At 44.4% G+C, this 17,321-nt stretch overlaps 2 protein-coding genes across 2 annotated transcripts in view; both read right to left on the bottom strand.

Annotated features, from left to right (window-relative positions):
* Positions 1 to 17,321, bottom strand: part of LOC139163072 (histone H3-like centromeric protein A) — a 28,479-nt gene that overhangs the window by 967 nt on the left and 10,191 nt on the right. Inside the window, exons 3-5 of the mRNA XM_070744018.1 lie at positions 6,191 to 6,303; positions 3,870 to 3,938; positions 2,181 to 2,258 (exon numbers count right to left, since the gene is read on the bottom strand). Of these exons, the coding sequence (XP_070600119.1) occupies positions 2,181 to 2,258; positions 3,870 to 3,938; positions 6,191 to 6,303 (260 nt within the window). The remainder of the gene's footprint in view (positions 1 to 2,180; positions 2,259 to 3,869; positions 3,939 to 6,190; positions 6,304 to 17,321) is intronic.
* LOC139163034 (tigger transposable element-derived protein 1-like) lies at positions 8,370 to 10,546 on the bottom strand. The gene is made up of 2 exons (XM_070743954.1): positions 10,151 to 10,546; positions 8,370 to 9,842 (listed from the first exon to the last, which is right to left on the bottom strand). Exons 1-2 carry the CDS (start codon positions 10,539 to 10,541, stop codon positions 8,425 to 8,427), a joined length of 1,809 nt encoding a protein of 602 aa, XP_070600055.1. The 5' UTR covers positions 10,542 to 10,546; the 3' UTR covers positions 8,370 to 8,424.

The following is a 17,321-nucleotide window of genomic DNA, read 5'->3' as shown; positions in this document are numbered from 1 at the left end:
TCTGTCCTCCAGACTATACAGATTGAGTTCATGAAGTCTTTCCTGATACGTTTTATGCTTAAGACCTTCCACCATTCTTGTAGCCCGTCTTTGGACCCGTTCAATTTTGTCAATATCTTTTTGTAGGTGAGGTCTCCAGAACTGAACACAGTAATTCCAAATGTGGTCTCATCAGCGCTCCATATAAGGGGATCACAATCTCCCTCTTGCTGCTTGTTATACCTGTAGCTATGCAGCCAGGCACCCTACTTGCTTTTCCTACTGCCCGACCACACTGCTCACCCATTAATAAATATAGAAGTAGGTTCTGGCAGCTCTATCCAAATGGTTGGAGACTCCAGATTCTTTGGGGCTACAATTTTGGACTGAGAGGTGGATGGAGCCCAAAGTAGCCCCCAAAAAGTCGGCTGCAACACTGAAGCATAGCGATGGAGACTTTTCCCTACTGAAACATCTCTAGGATGGAGATGTAGGTCTCCCAGTTCCATTAGCCTTCATTACCGATCCATCTCTTGCCCGTGTGGTCCAATCATGTTCCTGCAAAATAGCAAGGCAGGGACATACATAGCCCTTGGCACCCAAATTGTCCTGGGCAGAGAATGGCCGGTTTCCTGGTGGTTTCGTACTCAGATGGGCATAGAATATGATGTAGAATATGACGTAAAACCTGTTCTGGTTTCTGGTAGAAATTTAGTAATTACAAATAACTTATTAAATGCATCATTTCATGAATAAAGCAACTCCGTTTATTTCTCTGCTCTTCTGTACTTCAAACACATTCCATACAGCACTCGGTCCGTTATCTCTCTCTTAGCTGCATTTCTCACATTCCTCTTCCTGCTTCACTTAAACAAGATTTATTTTCCGAACCACATAACTTTGAAAAACAGCAGCACTGACTGAATACAATACAAAATACTTTGGCTTACTTTAGCGTGGCAAAAACACATCCATTATTCTTTTCGGCAACGTTGAAACTCCACCCTTCTTCTCCACTGACCCCCTGACGTGCCAAATACATCGCTACAATATTTAACCCATTCCTCTCCTTAATATCTTCTTCCAGACCTCTGCTCTCTACGTTTCTGGACCCTTCTGAATTTAGGGTTAACTCAGCGAGCGTCTGATTCTCCCTCACTAGATCCTGAACTCATAGCCCCATCCTGTGGCTGGCCTCCCACCTGTTCTACTACCTGTAACCCCGGGGCCCCTACTACTTCATAAACACTATCTGAATCTGAGTCCTCAATATCTTCATCATCCTCCAACTGATCAGGAGTATGTACAACAAAACCTGCCTTCCACTGAGGACCTGTATACTGCACGAGTCAAAAAGAGGGCAGGGAAAATATTTACTGACCCCTCGCATCCTGGAAATAAACTGTTTCAACTCCTACCCTCAAAACATCGCTACAGAGCACTACACACCAAGACAACTAGACACAAGAACAGTTTTTTCCAGAACGCCATCACTCTACTAAACAAATAATAACTTTTTACTAAATCTGCACTTCTATTCTACTAGTTTTTCTCATCATTCCTATCCTTTTCCTCCCACTTAGAGCTGTATGACTGTAACTTGTTGCTTGTATCCTAAGATTTTTATTAATATTGATTGTTTCTTCATTGCTTGTTTGGCCCCTGCGACAATCATTAAGTGTTGTACCACACGACTCTTGACAAATGTATCTTTTTCTTTTATGTACGCTGAGAGCATCTGCACCAAGACAAATTCCTTGTGTGTCCAATCACACTTGGCCAATAAAATTCTATTCTATTCTATTCTAGATCCAGAGGCAGAAGATTTGGGCAGCATTAGACAGATTCATGGATGCCAAGTGTATTGAAACGGATGTCCATGTGCTGCCTCTATGTTGGTTGAGGCAGGCAGGATTCCCTTGAGTACCATTTGTTGGGGGTCAAGGGAAAGGGAGGGTTTTGCCTTCTCTTTCTGCTCAAGATCCCCATGGACAATTGGTGGGCCACTGTGGGACACAGAATGCTGGACTCGATGGGCTTTGGCCTGATTCAGCATGGCTCTTCTTAGGTTCTTATGCCTCTCAAGGACTTTCTCACAGAACCTCAGAGGGAATAGAATAAGAATGAAGCGGGAGAGAGGGGAGGACGTCACCAACTGCTGTTCTTGAGCTCAACCCTTTTCTCCCTGCCCGAGCTCTTACCTCCTGCAAGGCAAGCAATGCCATAGCCTGCCACATCATGTCAACCCCTCGGGTATATTCCAGGCAGATCTCCCGTACCTGTGGAAGGGGTGAGAAAGGACACAGAAGAGATGACAAGGTACCCTTGCAAGAGCTTCCTTTGTTCCAAGTTGCTATGAGTAGCTCTATTAAATCCTGTAGTCCGCTGGGAACTTAATTCTCCACACACTCATACGCCTTTAATTTATGATCACAAAGGAGCCGCAAATTTATCTGGCTGAGTGAGTACAATTTGTTGAGTGAGAAATTTGTTAAGCAGGGTTTTTTTGGTCCTGTTGTACGACTTTTATTTATTTTTATTTATTTATTTAATTTGACTTCTATGCCGCCCAATCCTGAAGACCTCGGGGCGGCTTACAACAGTGTAAAATTACAAGTAATAATAACTAATAATAATAATAATAATTTATTAGATTTGTATACCGCCCCTCTCCGGAAAATTGTGCCTGGAAAAAAAAGGATCATGCGACACTGCAACCATCACAAAGGCGAGTCAGTTATCAAGCATTTTATGTATGGTTTGTTGGGTTGTATGCAGTGTTCCCTCTAATTTTTTTTTGGGGGGGGGCGGAAAAGTATAGTGTCTGAGCGGCAGTCTCTTCGGGACTGGGCAGCACAGAAATAATAAATAAATGAATAAATAAATAAATAAATAAATAAACAAACAAACAAACAAACAAATTAAAAACCCGCCCTGTTTTGCCTCAGAGAATTTCAAAACAAAATACTGTACTGTGTGTCTATAACAGTGAGCTCATAATAGGGCAACTCTATCAATATCAAAATGCCACTTAAATAGTTGAGCTAGTTTCAAACTAGATTTTGATTTTCTTTCTCTCTTCCTTACTCCCATTCTTTTTCTTTCTCTTTTCCTTCCTCTCTTTTTTCTATCTGTTTCTCTCTCTTCCTCTCTCTCTCCTTCCCTCTCACTCTTTCCCTCTCGGCTTCTGGGCAGGTTTGGAAAACTCTGAGTTGATGATGATTTTTAAGTGAGCGATTGCTCACTGCTCAGCTTAGAGGGAACTATGGTTGTATGAGTGTTTTTAATCAAGGGTTTTTAAACTGTATTTTGTATTCCTGTTATGAGCCGTTCCGAGTCTTCGGAGAAGGGCGGCATACAAATCTAATTAATAATAATAATAATAATAATAATAATAATAATAATAATAATAATAATAACAACAACAACAACAATAATAACAATAATAACAATAATAATAATAATAATATAAAAAATTAAGCAGTGGTACTTGGCACGCTGGGCGCAGTGCCAAAGGATCTCAGCGGACATTTGAAAACCATCGGAATTGACAAAATCTCCATCTGTCAATTGCAAAAGGCCACTTTACTGGGATCGGCAAACATAATTCGCCGCTACATCACGCAGTCCTAGGTGCTTGGGAAGCGCCCGACTGGTGATGAAATGCGAAATCCAGCATAGTGATCTCGTTTGCTGTGTTGTATTGACATCATCATCATCATCATCATCATCATCATCATCATCCGAATTTTGATCACATGAGTATGCTTCAACCGTCATAAGTGTGAAAAATGGTCATGTCACTTTTTTTCAGCGCCGTTGTCATTTTGAGCGGTCGCCAAGCGAACTGTTGTTAGGTCGAGGACTACCTATATGAGTAGCAGTCTAACCTTTTGATGTGAACTGCAAAGTCCATCCTCCCCAGCCAATGAATGCAATGTCTGTGTTGAGCTTGATTCCTGGCAGAAGAAAATGGTTTGTCATTACCTTCCTCTTTAATTTTTCCTTTTTAATTTTTCACCGTAGTTTGCACATTTAGGAATTCTCCTATAAATAACAACATGATCTGAATCTATTTTATTTTTTTCTTCGTCAAAGTTGGTCGGTGCTGACATCTGCTGGGATGTGTTGGTGCTTGTGTTGGCTCGACTAGTGTAACGCTCTCTACATGGGGCTACCTTTGAAAAGTGTTTGGAAACTTCAGATCGTGCAGAATGCAGCTGCGAGAGCATTCATGGCATTCCCCAAATATGCCCATGTTTGTCCAACACTCCACAGTCTGCATTGGTTGCCGATCAGTTTCCGGTCACAATTCAAAGTGTTGGTCATCAGCTAAAAAGCCCTTCATGGCATCAGGCCAGAATATCTCCGGGACCGCCTTCTGCCGCACGAATCCCAGCAACCAGTTAGGTCCCACAGAGTGGGCCTTCTCCGGGTCCCGTCAACTAAACAATGTTGGTTGGCGGGGCCCAGGGGAAGAGCCTTCTCTGTGGCGGCCCCGGCCCTCTGGAACCAACTCCCCCCAGAGATTAGAATAGCCCCCACCCTCCTGGTCTTTCGTAAGCTCCTCAAAACCCACCTCTGCGGTCAGGCATGGGGGAACTAAGATAATCTTTCCCCCTAGGCTTCTACAATTTATGCATGGTATGTCTGTATGTATGTTTGGTTTTATAACAAGGGTTTTTAGCTGTTTTAGTATTGGATTTTTACATTCTGTTTTTGTCACTGTTGTTAGCCACCCCAAGTCCACGGAGAGGGGCGGCATACAAATCCAATAAATAAATAATAAATAAAATAAAATGTAGGTAGTCATCGACTTACATCAGCTTATTTAGTAACCATCCAAAGTTATCACCATTTTTACACTTATGACCGTTGCGGCATCCACATGGTCACACAATCAAAATTCAGATGTGTGTGTGCATGCTTATATTCAGCGCATTATATTCGAGAAAACACGGTATATGTGTGTATGTATGTATGTATGTTATGTGTTAGCAAAAACTTCAGAAGAGAAGGGTTTAGGGGTAGTGATTTCTGACAGTCTCAAAATGGGTGAGCAGTGTGGTCGGGTGGTAGGGAAAGCATGTAGGATGCTTGGCTGCATAGCTAGAGGTATAGCAAGCAGGAAGAGGAAGATTGTGAGCCCGCTATATAGAAACATAGAAGACTGACGGCAGAAAAAGATCTCATGGTCCATCTAGTCTGCCCTTATACTATTTCCTGTATTTTATCTTACAATGGATATATGTTTATCACAGGCATGTTTAAATTCAGTTACTGTGGATTTACCAACCATGTCTGCTGGAAGTTTGTTCCAAGGATCTACTACTCTTTCAGTGAAATAATATTTTCTCATGTTGCTTTTGATCTTTCCCCCAACTAACTTCAGACTGTGTCCCCTTGTTCTTGTGTTCACTTTCCTATTAAAAAAGAGCGCTGGTGAGACCACATTTGGAATACTGTGCTCAGTTCTGGAGACCTCACCTACAAAAAGACATTGACAAAATTGAACGGGTCCAAACATGGCCTACAAGAATGGTGGAAGGTCTTAAGCATAAAACGTATCAGGAAAGACTTAATGAACTCAATCTGTATAGTCTGAAGGACAGAAGGAAAAGGGGGGACATGATCGAAACATTTAAATATGTCAAAGGGTTAATTAAGGTTCAGGAGGGAAGTGTTTTAATAGGAAAGTGAACACAAGAACAAGGGGACACAATCTGAAGTTAGTTGGGGGAAAGATCAGAAGCAACATGAGAAAATATTATTTTACTGAAAGAGTAGTAGATGCTTGGAACAAACTTCCAACAGACGTGGTTGGTAAATCCACAGTAACTGAATTTAAACATGCCTGGGATAAACATAGATCCATCCTAAGATAAAATACAAGAAATAATATAAGGGCGGACTAGATGGACCATGAGGTCTTTTTCTGCCGTCAGTCTTCTATGTTTCTATATTATATTATAAATATATTACAGAGAATCATGAAATGCATAACAACTTTCTGAAGGGTCCTTGGGGGTTCTCTGAGCCTGGTGGGTTTCTTGCAGATATTTTTGCAGGTTAACATCACCAGTGCAATCAAGCAAGCAAGCAATCTTTAAGATAAATTTGTTTCATTTTGGACACGGTGAGGTCTAAGGAGGCCACATGTAGAAGGAAAACGAAACAAAACAAAACAACACAGGGTGCACAATCAACTTACCACACGAGCAAAAGGCAACTTGGGAATAAGTAGATCAGTACTTTTTTGATATTTTCTGATCTCCAGCAAGGCTCGCTGGCCAGGCCTGTATCTCCGCTTTCTGCGCTGAACTGCTGGATAGGAGGTAAGGTAGGGCGGGGGTTAACAAAAGGAAAATGATTCCGCAGCATGTGGTTCCCAAAAACGTGGCAACTTTAAGACTTGCGGACTTCAACTCTGGCTAGAGAATTCTGGGAGTTGAAGTCCACAAGTCTTAAAGTTGCCAGGTTTCCCTGCCCATTCCCTCCGAATCCTGCCCAAGAGGAAAAGAACCTGGGGGCGTTTGCCCAGGTTTGCCTGGTGCACTAGTTGCGACCCTATTTGGACCGGGAGTCACTGCTCACATTCACTCATGCCCTCATCACCTCGAGGTTCGACTACTGTAATGCTCTCTACATGGGGCTACCTTTGAAAAGTGTTCGGAAACTTCAGATCGTGCAGAATGCAGCTGCGAGAGCCATCGTGGGCTTCCCTAAATATGCCCATGTTACACCAACACTCCGCAGTCTGCATTGTTTGCCGATCAGTTTCCGGTCACAATTCAGTGTTGGTTATGACCTATAAAGCCCTTCATGGCATCGGACCAGAATACATCCAGGCCCGCCTTCTGCCACACGAATCCCAGCGACCGGTTAGGTCCCACAGAGTCGGTCTTCTTCGGGTCCCGTCAACTAAACTATGTCATCTGGCGGGACCCAGGAGAAAAGCCTTCTCTGTGGTGGCCCCGACCCTCTGGAACCAGCTCCCCCCGGAGATCAGAATTGCCCCCACCTTCCTTGCCTTTCGTAAGCTCCTTAAAATCCACCTCTGTCGTCAGGCATGGGGGAACTGAACTACCCTTTTCCCCCTAGGCCTATACAATTTATGCATGGTATGTTTGTGTGTATGTTTGGTTTTAATAAGGGTTTTTTAATTATTTTAAACATTAGATTTGTTACATGCTGTTTATTTCTATTGTTAGCCGCCCCAAGTCTACAGAGAGGGGCGGCATACAAATCTAATGAATGAACGAATGAATGAATGAATGAATGAATGAACGAACAAACGAACGAACGAACGAACGAATGAATAAATGAATGAGGTTTCAGTTCAGTAGTTCCCAAATTTGATGGCTTGAAATTCTGGGAATTGAAGTCCATGCATTTTAAAATCACCAAGATTAAGAGAAGCTGCCTCAGCAGCCCAGAACTGCCAGATACATTTATATGGAGCTTCCCTTTACACTATCGTAATCTCCAGGCAGCACAGGTAGTCCTCGCCTTACGACAGTTCATTTAGTGACCGTTCAAAGTTTGCAACAGCCCTGGAAAAAAGGGACCCATGACCAAAACAATTACAGTGATCCCTCGATTATCGCGAGGGTTCCGTTCCAAGACCCCTCGCGATAATCGATTTTTCGCGATATAGCGGTGCGGAAGTAAAAACACCATCTGCGCATGCGCGCCCTTTTTTCCATGGCCGCGCATGCGCAGATGGTGGAGCGACAACAGTTCGGAGGCTGGCAATGGTTGTTTTTCATGCCGGCCACCCCCCCCCCCAGCGCCTCCGGGCTCCTCGCCGCTACCCCCCGCCCGCCCGATTCGCCCCTCTCACCGGCTTTCTTGGGGCACGAGTCCTCCTTCAGCAGCACTTGTGGCAACGGCTTCTCGGCTTTTTCCTTCCTTCCCTCCTTCCTTCCATCCCTCCCTCCTTCCCTCCTTTCTTCCCTCCTTCCTTCCTTCCATCCCTCCTTCCTTCCCTTCTCTCCCTCCCTCCCTCCTTCCCTCCCTCCTTCCTTCCCTCCTTCCTTCCATCCCTCCCTCCTTCCTTCCCTTCTCTCCTTCCCTCCCTCCCTCCTTCCTTCCTTCCCTCCTTCCTTCCCTTCTCTCCCTCCCTCCCTCCCTCCTTCCTTCCCTCCTTCCCTTCTCTCCTTCCTTTCGTAAAAAGCACTTAAACAATGACAGAATAAAAAACCCCAGCCCTCACCTGTGTTTGAATTTCATTCACTCAGTCATTCATTCATTCATTCTTCTGTATGCCACTCAGTCCCAACACTTTCAACCCACAAATTACCATTTCCCATCCCCTTAATGTACTGTACTGTACCTCTACCTGTACCTGTACTGTACACATTGAATAACACACTTAGTCATCCTGATAGAAACAATAACAATATTTATTTAAATTTTTACATTTTTTGGGGGGGGTTAGCATAACTAGGATAAGTCGGGATCTTCTTCTATCACCATGTCTACAATGGACGCTGCAGGTGATGGTGTGGCAGACCTCTTGGTTTTCGTGACAAACATAGTTATGGGCAGTTGTTGGCGCAGTTTCTTTTTCTGGGCTAACATGGCTCTGTATGGTGCAAAGGTGTTGTCAAGGGAGGCCTTAAATTGTATAGAGCGAGTCATGTTGGGATCCCAAAGTTCCACCATGCGTTGCAGATGTGCAGCAGCTCTGTTCAGTTCTGCAAGCCGCTCAAGCGTTAGGCCAACATCTTCTTCTTCCTCAGCTTGTTCAGCTTCCGCTTCCTCATCTTCTTCACTCGCTGACCTGGTCAGCTCCTCCAGATCTCTGTCTGTCAGCGGTAGGCCATGCTCATCAAGCAAACCATTGACTTCCTCTGGTGTCATGTCAACGAAGCCTTCTCCACCCAATGCCTGTGCCAGCTTCACAGACTTCTGGACTGCAGCATCTTGAATTTCTTCGGGAGCAAATCCCTTGTAATCATGCACCACTTCTGGCCACAATTTCTTCCAGCAGGCATTCATTGTCTGTGACTTCATATCCATTAAGGCATTCTGAATGTTCTTCAGACAAGATGCAATCGTGTACTGACGCCAGTAGGCCTTCAATGTGAAGTTTTCATCAGCGTCCATTACTTCCACGATGCTTCCAAGAGAATTGCGCGTGTACAGTGCCTTAAATGCGCGGATAACACCTTGATCCATCGGCTGGATAAGCGATGTGGTGTTTGGTGGCAAGAATTCGACTTGCACCCCATCATGTTCATGTGCCAGGTCATCATGGCCTCCAGCATTGTCCATTAGGAGAAGCACTTTGAAATTGAGTCCTGTGGCAGCCAAATAATCCTTCACCTGTGGGATGAAGCACTGATGAAACCAGTCCTGCGTGAGGGCTTTTGTAATCCATGCTTTAGGATTATGCATCCAGTACACTGGCAATGCATTCTTATTTCTGTTCTTGAGGGCTCTTGGATTTTGTGACTTATAAATTAGCCCTGGCTTCATCAAAAAGCCTGCTGCATTCCCACACATGATCAAAGTCACCCGATCTTTCATGGCCTTAAAGCCAGGGGCTTTGGCTTCATCTTGCATCAAGAAAGTCCGTGAAGGCATCCTCTTCCAGAACAGGCCTGTTTCGTCCATGTTGAACACCTGTTCTGGAAGGTAGCCCCCTTCTGCAATTAGGTCTTTAAATGTGCGCTGAACGAAGTTTTCGGCTGCACCTGTATCTGCTGAGGCAGCTTCTCCATGCAATGACACACTCTTCAGGCCATAGCGCCGTTGAAATTTCTCGAACCACCCTTTGCTTGCTGTGAATGTGGCTGGGGCTGAAGAAGCAGAAGATGTTGATGGCTGGGGGTCTTCAGAGTCACCAGCACCTTCATCTACAGAGAATGACAGGAAAGGGAGAGAGAAGTGACTTGAATGAAAGCATACAGTCCTTCCTTCCTTCCTTCCTTCCTTCCCTCCCTCCTTCCCTCCTTCCTTCCTTCCCTCCTTCCTTCCATCCTTCCCTCCTTCCATCCCTCCCTCCCTCCTTCCTTCCCTCCCTCCCTCCTTCCTTCCATCCCTCCTTCCTTCCCTCCTTCCTTCCATCCCTCCCTCCTTCCTTCCATCCATCCCTCCTTCCTTCCCTCCCTCCTTCCTTAAAAAACACTTAAATAATGACAGAATAAAAAACCCCAGCCCTCACCTGGGTTTCCCTCATCTGCATCGCCTCCTTCTGTGTCTGCAAGACGGTTGTACAGTTGCTGTGCCTTTGTCCGTATGGTGCTGGTATCCAAAGCAATGCTCTTTTTGCGGCAGTCTTGTACCCACACGGACAAAGCAGCTTCCATCTTCATAAGGCGTTTGTTTCTAGGCGTCACCATTCTTTTTGCAGCCTTGTTGAATGTTATCAGAGAAGTTTGCCTTATCTTCTTTTCGTCTTTCCGAATGTATCGCACAGTCGATTCGTTGATCCCATAATGCCGACCAACATCTACATTAGAACGTCCCGCTTTCAGCATGTCCAAAAGTTCAATCTTCTCCTTAATTGTCAGCATCTTCCTGCTCTTTTTAGCGTCGCCGCCTCCACTCCGCATGCAACGTTTAGGAGACATCTTCCAAGAAGTCTTCACAAGTTCCAACAGCTCCAACAGCTCCAAAAGTTCCAAAAGTTTCAAAGCAAAGCACGCTGAGCAAACAACACTGATTGGCCGAGATTTCTGTCCATCAGCATTGTCAGGCGAAATGTTTGCAATGACAACGCTGATTGGCTGAAATTTTGCTGTATCACTGTTGCCGGGCAAACTTATTGCAATGGCAAAGCTGATTGGCCGAGATTTCGGCCAACCAGCAATGGTAGACGTCAGTTTGGTGATGACGCGTGACGTCACCGGGCGGGAAAAACCGCGCACGTATTTTTAATTTATTATTTTTTGAAAAATCGCAATATAGCGTTTCGCGAAGATCGAGATCGCGAAAATCGAGGGATCGCTGTACTACTAATCTGCCTTCCAGTGAGGACCTGTATACTGCCCGAGTCAAAAAGAGGGCTGTGAAAATATTTAGAGACCCCCTCACACAAATTGTTTCAACTCCTAATCTCAAAACTACGATATAGAGCACCGCACACCAAAACAACTAGACACAAGGAAAGTTTTTCCCCAAACGCCATGACTCTGCTAAGCAAACAATTCCCTCAACACTGACAAACTATTTACTAAGTCTGCACTACTATTAATCTTCTCATCGTTCCCATCAGCCATCTCCTCCCAAAAATGACTGTATGACTGCAAGTTTGTTGCTTCCATCCTTACAATTTATATGATGTTACAGTATGATGTAATTGCTTATTTGTACTCAGAGTATGACTAACTATTGTACCTTATGATTCTTGACGAACGTGTCTGTCTTTTTAGGTACGCCGAGAGCATATGTATCAAGACAAATTCCTTGTGTGTCCACTCACACTTGGCCAATAAAAATTCTATTCTATTCTGAATCCTATTCTATTTTCTATTCTATTCTATTTTCTATTCTATTATTCTATTCTCTATTCTGTTCTGAATCCTATTCTATATTCTGTTTTGAATCCTAATCTACTCTGAATCCTATTCTATTCTATTTTCTATTGTATTCTATTATTCTATTCTATTTTCTATTCTACTCTGAATTCTATTCTGGTCTCAATCCTATTTTATTCTATTCTAAATTCTATTCTATTCTGAATTCTATTCTATTCTGACCCCTATTTTATTCTATTCTGAATTCTATTCTATATTCTATTCTATATTCTATTCTAAATTCTATTCTATTCTAAATTCTATTCTATTCTATTTTCTATTCTATTCTGACCCCTATTTTATTCTATTCTGAATTCTATTCTATTCTAAATTCTATTCTATTCTAAATTCTATTCTATTCTAAATTCTATTCTATTCTGACCCCTATTTAATTCTATTCTGAATTCTATTTATTCTAAATTCTATTCTATTCTGACCCCTATATAATTCTTTTCTTTATTCTACAGTGATCCCTCTATTATCGCGAGGGTTCCGTTCCAAGACCCCTCGCGATAATCGATTTTTCGCAATGTAGGGTTGCGGAAGTAAAAACACCATCTGCGCATGCGCACCCTTTTTTTCTATGGCCGCGCATGCATAGATGGTGGAGTTTGCGTTCCCCGACGCCCACGCAAAGGGGAAACCCGATTCGGCTCCTCGCTGCTGCTGCGCTACCGAGCAGATCAGCTGCTGGGCGGCCGAAGGAACCTTCCCTTGGTCTTCCCCCTCTTGCTGGCGGGCGGGCGAACGACGGGCATCAGCGAGGAGCCGGGGTTTCCCCTTTGCGTGGGCAGCCGGGAAGACCCAGGGAAGGTTCCTTCGGCCGCCCAGCAGCTGATCTGCTCGGTAGCGCAGCAGCAGCGAGGAGCCGAATCGGGGTTTCCCCTTTGCGTCCGCCCGCCCGCCGCCCGCCCGCCAGCAAGAGGGGGAGAGATAGAGAAAGAGAGAGAAGGAAAGAAAGAGATGAGAGAGGGAGGAAGAGAGTGTGAGAGAGGAAGAAGCAAGATAGAGAAAGAAAGATGAGAAAGGAAGGAAGAGAGTGACGTCATCGGGTGGAAAAATCGCGATATAGCGTTTCGCGAAGATCGAGATCGCGGAACTCGAGGGATCACTGTATTCTATTTTCTATTCTCTTCTGAATTCTCTTCTTTTCTGAATTCCATTCCATAACCACGTTACTAACTTGTCAACATTAAATGTGATGAAAGTAAAACATCACAAGCCAGGTTGCCAGCAACACCCAGCTCCTTCATCAAAGTCTGTCCAATATAGCTAGTCCTTGACTTACAACAGTTCATTTAGTGACTGTTCGAAGTTACAATGGTGTCGGGGGGAAAAGGGACTTATAGCCATTTTTCACACTGACAACTGTTGCAACATGCCCAACGTCATGGGATCGAAATTCAGATGCTTGGCTACTGATTCATAACTTAGGATCGTTGCAGTGTCCCTGGGTCAAAGGATGCCCCTTTGCGAATTTCTGACAACCAAGACAATGGGGAAGCCAGATTCACTTACAAACTAGGTTATTAACTTAACAAATTGCAGTGATTCACTTAACAATTATAGCAAAAATAAAAACGGTCACTTAACAATAGTCACTTAACAACAGAAATGTTGGGCTCAATTGAGGTCTTAAGTCGAGGACTACCTCTATATCCTAATAAATTGAGATATTCTGGCAAAAGTCAACCTCTCCAAAGCTTTGGAGGGAGTAATTAGATACACCTGGAAAAAAAAAATCATATTTCTTTCAATATCAGGAAAACAAGAGTTAGAAGGGACCTTGTAGGTCTTCTATTGCATACAACTCCACCAGATAGCAATAGCAGAAATAAGACGTACCCCAAAAGTAAGGCATGTCAGAGGTTTTGCAGAATTTGCTAATATAAGGCACCCCCCGAAAATAAGGCATAGTCAAGTTTACATACGGTACGGTGGAAAAACATACGGTACCATTCAAAGCTGTTCATAGCGGTACCGTAATAATGTGGCGTCCCCTGCTGGCCCCTTCCATCGCTTTGTACCATCCAGTACAGCAGACACAGTCTGCTGCTGTCTCACCGCCATTACAGTCACCACTACAGCCGGAAGCTGCAATAGCGGGAGTATACCGTTGTACCATATAAGTGCCGTCTTTTATTTATTATTTATTTATTTATTACTTAGATTTGTATGCCGCCCCTCTCCGAAGACTCGGGGCGGCTCACAACACGTGGAAACAAATCATAAATAATCTGACAATTTAAAATATTAAAGATTTAAAAAAGACCCCATATACTAACAGACATACACACAAGCATACCATATATAAATTAAACATGCCCATGGGAAGATGTTTAGTTTCCCCATGCCTGACGGCAAAGGCGGGTTTTAAGGAGTTTACGGAAGGCAGGAAGAGTAGGGGCAGTTCTAATCTCCGGGGGGAGTTGGTTCCAGAGGGCCGGTGCCGCCACAGAGAAGGCTCTTCCCCTGGGGCCCGCCAACCGACATTGTTTAGTTGACGGGACCCGGAGAAGGCCCACTCTGTGGGACCTAATCGGTCGCTGGGATTCGTGCGGCAGGAGGCGGTCTCGGAGATATTCTGGTCCAATTCCATGAAGGGCTTTAAAGGTCATAACCAACACTTTGAATTGTGACCGGAAACTGATCGGCAGCCAATGCAGACTGCGGAGTGATGGTGAAACATGGGCATACCTAGGTAAGCCCATGACTGCTCTCGCAGCTGCATTCTGCACGATCTGAAGTTTCCAAACACTTTTCAAAGGTAGCCCCATGTAGAGAGCATTACAGTAGTCGAACCTCGAGGTGTGTGTGTCTGGGTGCCATACTGACAGGTACCGTACCATAATCAGTGTACCGTACGGTACACTTTCTTTGGGGGTGTCAGCTTTTCTGCCTGTGAATTTGTCTTATTTGGGAAATATAAGGCCACCCCACCCCACCCCCGAAAATAAGACGTAGCACAACGTTTGGAGCAAAAATTAATATAAGACAGTGTCTTATTTTCGGGGAAACATGGTACCACTTCCTAGTGCTTTTACAGCCCTCTCTAAGCGGTTTACAGAATCAGCATATTTGTCCCCAACAATCTGGGCCCTCATTTTACCCACCGCGGAAGGCTGAGTCAACCTTGAGCCAGTAGTGAGATTTGAACTACTAAACTACAGCTAGCAATTAGCTGAAGTAGCCTGCAGTGCTGCGCTCTAACCACTGCACCACCCCGACTCCCCAGTAAATACCAGAGCCCTGGTATTTGGAGGAAGAGCCTGAGATAGTGGTTAACCTTAATCCAAGCTATCCTAGTTCATTTTCTTATTGGATTAGAATAACAGAGTTGGAAGGGACCTTGGAGGTCTTCTAGTCCAGTGATTTTCAACCTTTTTTGAGCTGCGGCACATTTTTTACATTTACAAAACCATGGGGCACATTAGGGGGGGGCGTGGCTAAAAAAGTTTGGACAAAAAATTCCTCTCTCTCTCTCTCTCTCTCTTCCTCCCTTTCGCTCTATTTCTCTCTCCCTCCCTCTTTCTCTCCCTTCCTCTTTTTTCTCTCTCTATCTCTCCATCCCTCTTTCTTTCTCTCTTCCTTCTTTCCTCTTTTTGCTCTTTCTCTCTCCCTCCCTACCTCCCTCTATGTCTTTCTCTCTCCCACCTTCCCTCTCTCTCTCTCTCTTTCTTTCTTTCTCCTCTTTCTTTCTTTCTCTCTTGTTCTCTTTCTCTCTCTCTCTTTCTTTCTCTCTCTCTCTTTCTTTCTCTCTCTCTCTCTTTCTTTCTCTCTTGTTTTCTTTCTCTCTCTCTTGCTTGCTTGCTTTCTCTCCCTCTTGCTCTTTCTTTCTCTCTCTCTCTTTCTTTCTCTCTCTGAGCTTCGCGGCACACCTGACCATGTCTCACGGCACACTAGTGTGCCGCGGCACACTGGTTGAAAAACACTGTTCTAGTCCAACCTCCTTTTTAGGCAGGAAACCCTATACCTGTGATGGCAACTTGGGCGTCCTCCTCGATCCACAGCTCACATTAGAGAAACATCTTTCGGCTGTGGTGAGGGGGGAGTTTGCCCAGGTTCACCTGGTGCACCAGTTGCGGCCCTATTTGGACCGCTGCTCACAGTCACTCATGCCCTCATCACCTCAAGGCTCGACTACTGTAACGCTCTCTACATGGGGCTACCTTTGAAAAGTGTTCGGAAACTTCAATTCGTGCAGAATGCAGCTGCAAGAGCAATCATGGGCTTTCCCAAAAATGCCCATGTAACACCAACACTCCGTAGTCTGCATTGTTTGCCGATCAGTTTCCGGTCACAATTCAAAGTGTTGGTTATGACCTATAAAGCCCTTCATGGCATCGGACCAGAATACATCCGGGTCCGCCTTCTGCCGCACGAATCCCAGCGACCGGTTAGGTCCCACAGAGTCGGTCTTCTTCGGGTCCCGTCAACTAAACAATGTCGTTTGGTGGGGCCCAGGGGAAGAGCCTTCTCTGTGGCGGCCCCGGCCCTCTGGAGCCAACTCCCCCCGGAGATTAGAATTGCCCCCACCCTCCTCGCCTTTCGTAAGCTCCTTAAAACCCACTTCTTCTGTCAGGCATGGGGGAACTGAGATATTCCCTTCCCCCTAGGCCTTTACAATTTATGCATGGTATGTTTGTATGTATGTTTGGTTTTACAATAAGGTTTTTTTAGTTGTTTTAGTATTGGATTTACATGCTGTTTTTTATTACTGTTGTTAGCTGTCCCGAGTCTACGGAGAGGGGCAGCATACAAATCCAATAAATAAATAAATGGCGTGCATGCTACGAGCCATACCGGAGGGCACGCGAGGCATGGCCCTATGTCAACTCCAGTGCGCATATGTGCACTAGCCAGCTGAGTTTCGGTCTTGTGAAAGGCTGCTTGCCCTCCGGAGCCTTCAGGGAAGCTTCCTAAAGCCCCAGAGTGTGAAAAACAGCATAACAGGCAAACTGGAAGTTCAACTACCCCCGGAGATTCGAATTGCCCCTACCCTTCCCGCCTTCCGCAAGATGTTGAAGACCTACCTATGTCGCCAGGCTTGGGGGGAACTACTATCTCTTCCCCCACCACCACCTTTTTTCCCTGACTGTAATATATGAGAATGGTGTGATTGTGCACTATGATTGCCTTTGGAGAATAGCTTGACTCCCTCAGATATTGTAACACTGCTATCATTGTCGTCCCAGTTTTTCTTTTCATTAGACTTTTTGTTCCGGTCAACCATCTCCGGCCCTCTAGAACCAACTCCCCCCAGAGATTAGGACTGCCCCCACCCTTCTCACCTTTCATAAGTTATTAAAAACTCATCTCTGCCACCAGCCATGGAGAAACTAACACACACCCCAATTGTCAAGGTTGGTGTTTGGTTTGTGATTATTTTATTTTATTATAAGGGTTTTAAATTGTTTTTTTAAATTGTATTTTTAAAATTGGATTTGTAGACTGTTTATGTTGTTGTGAGTCGCCCCGAGTCCTCGGAGAGGGGCGGCATACAAATCTAATAAATTATTATTATTATTATTATTATTATTATTATTATTATTATTATGTCTATACAACTCAGCAAACGAGATCACTATGCTGGATTTCGTATTTCATCACCAGTCGGGCGCTTCCCAAGCACCTAGGATTATTATTATTATTATTATTATTATTATTATTATTATTATTATTATTATTATTATTATTATTATGTCTATACAACTCAGCAAACGAGATCACTATGCTGGATTTCGTATTTAATAACCAGTCGGGCGCTTCCCAAGCACCTAGGACTGCGTGATGTAGCGGCGAATTATGTTTGCCAAT

The sequence above is a fragment of the Erythrolamprus reginae genome, chromosome 2 (assembly GCF_031021105.1).
Source record: "Erythrolamprus reginae isolate rEryReg1 chromosome 2, rEryReg1.hap1, whole genome shotgun sequence".
Lineage (NCBI taxonomy): Eukaryota > Metazoa > Chordata > Lepidosauria > Squamata > Dipsadidae > Erythrolamprus > Erythrolamprus reginae.
Note: the sequence above shows the minus strand (reverse complement) of the source record. Positions and strands in the feature narration are given on the sequence as shown.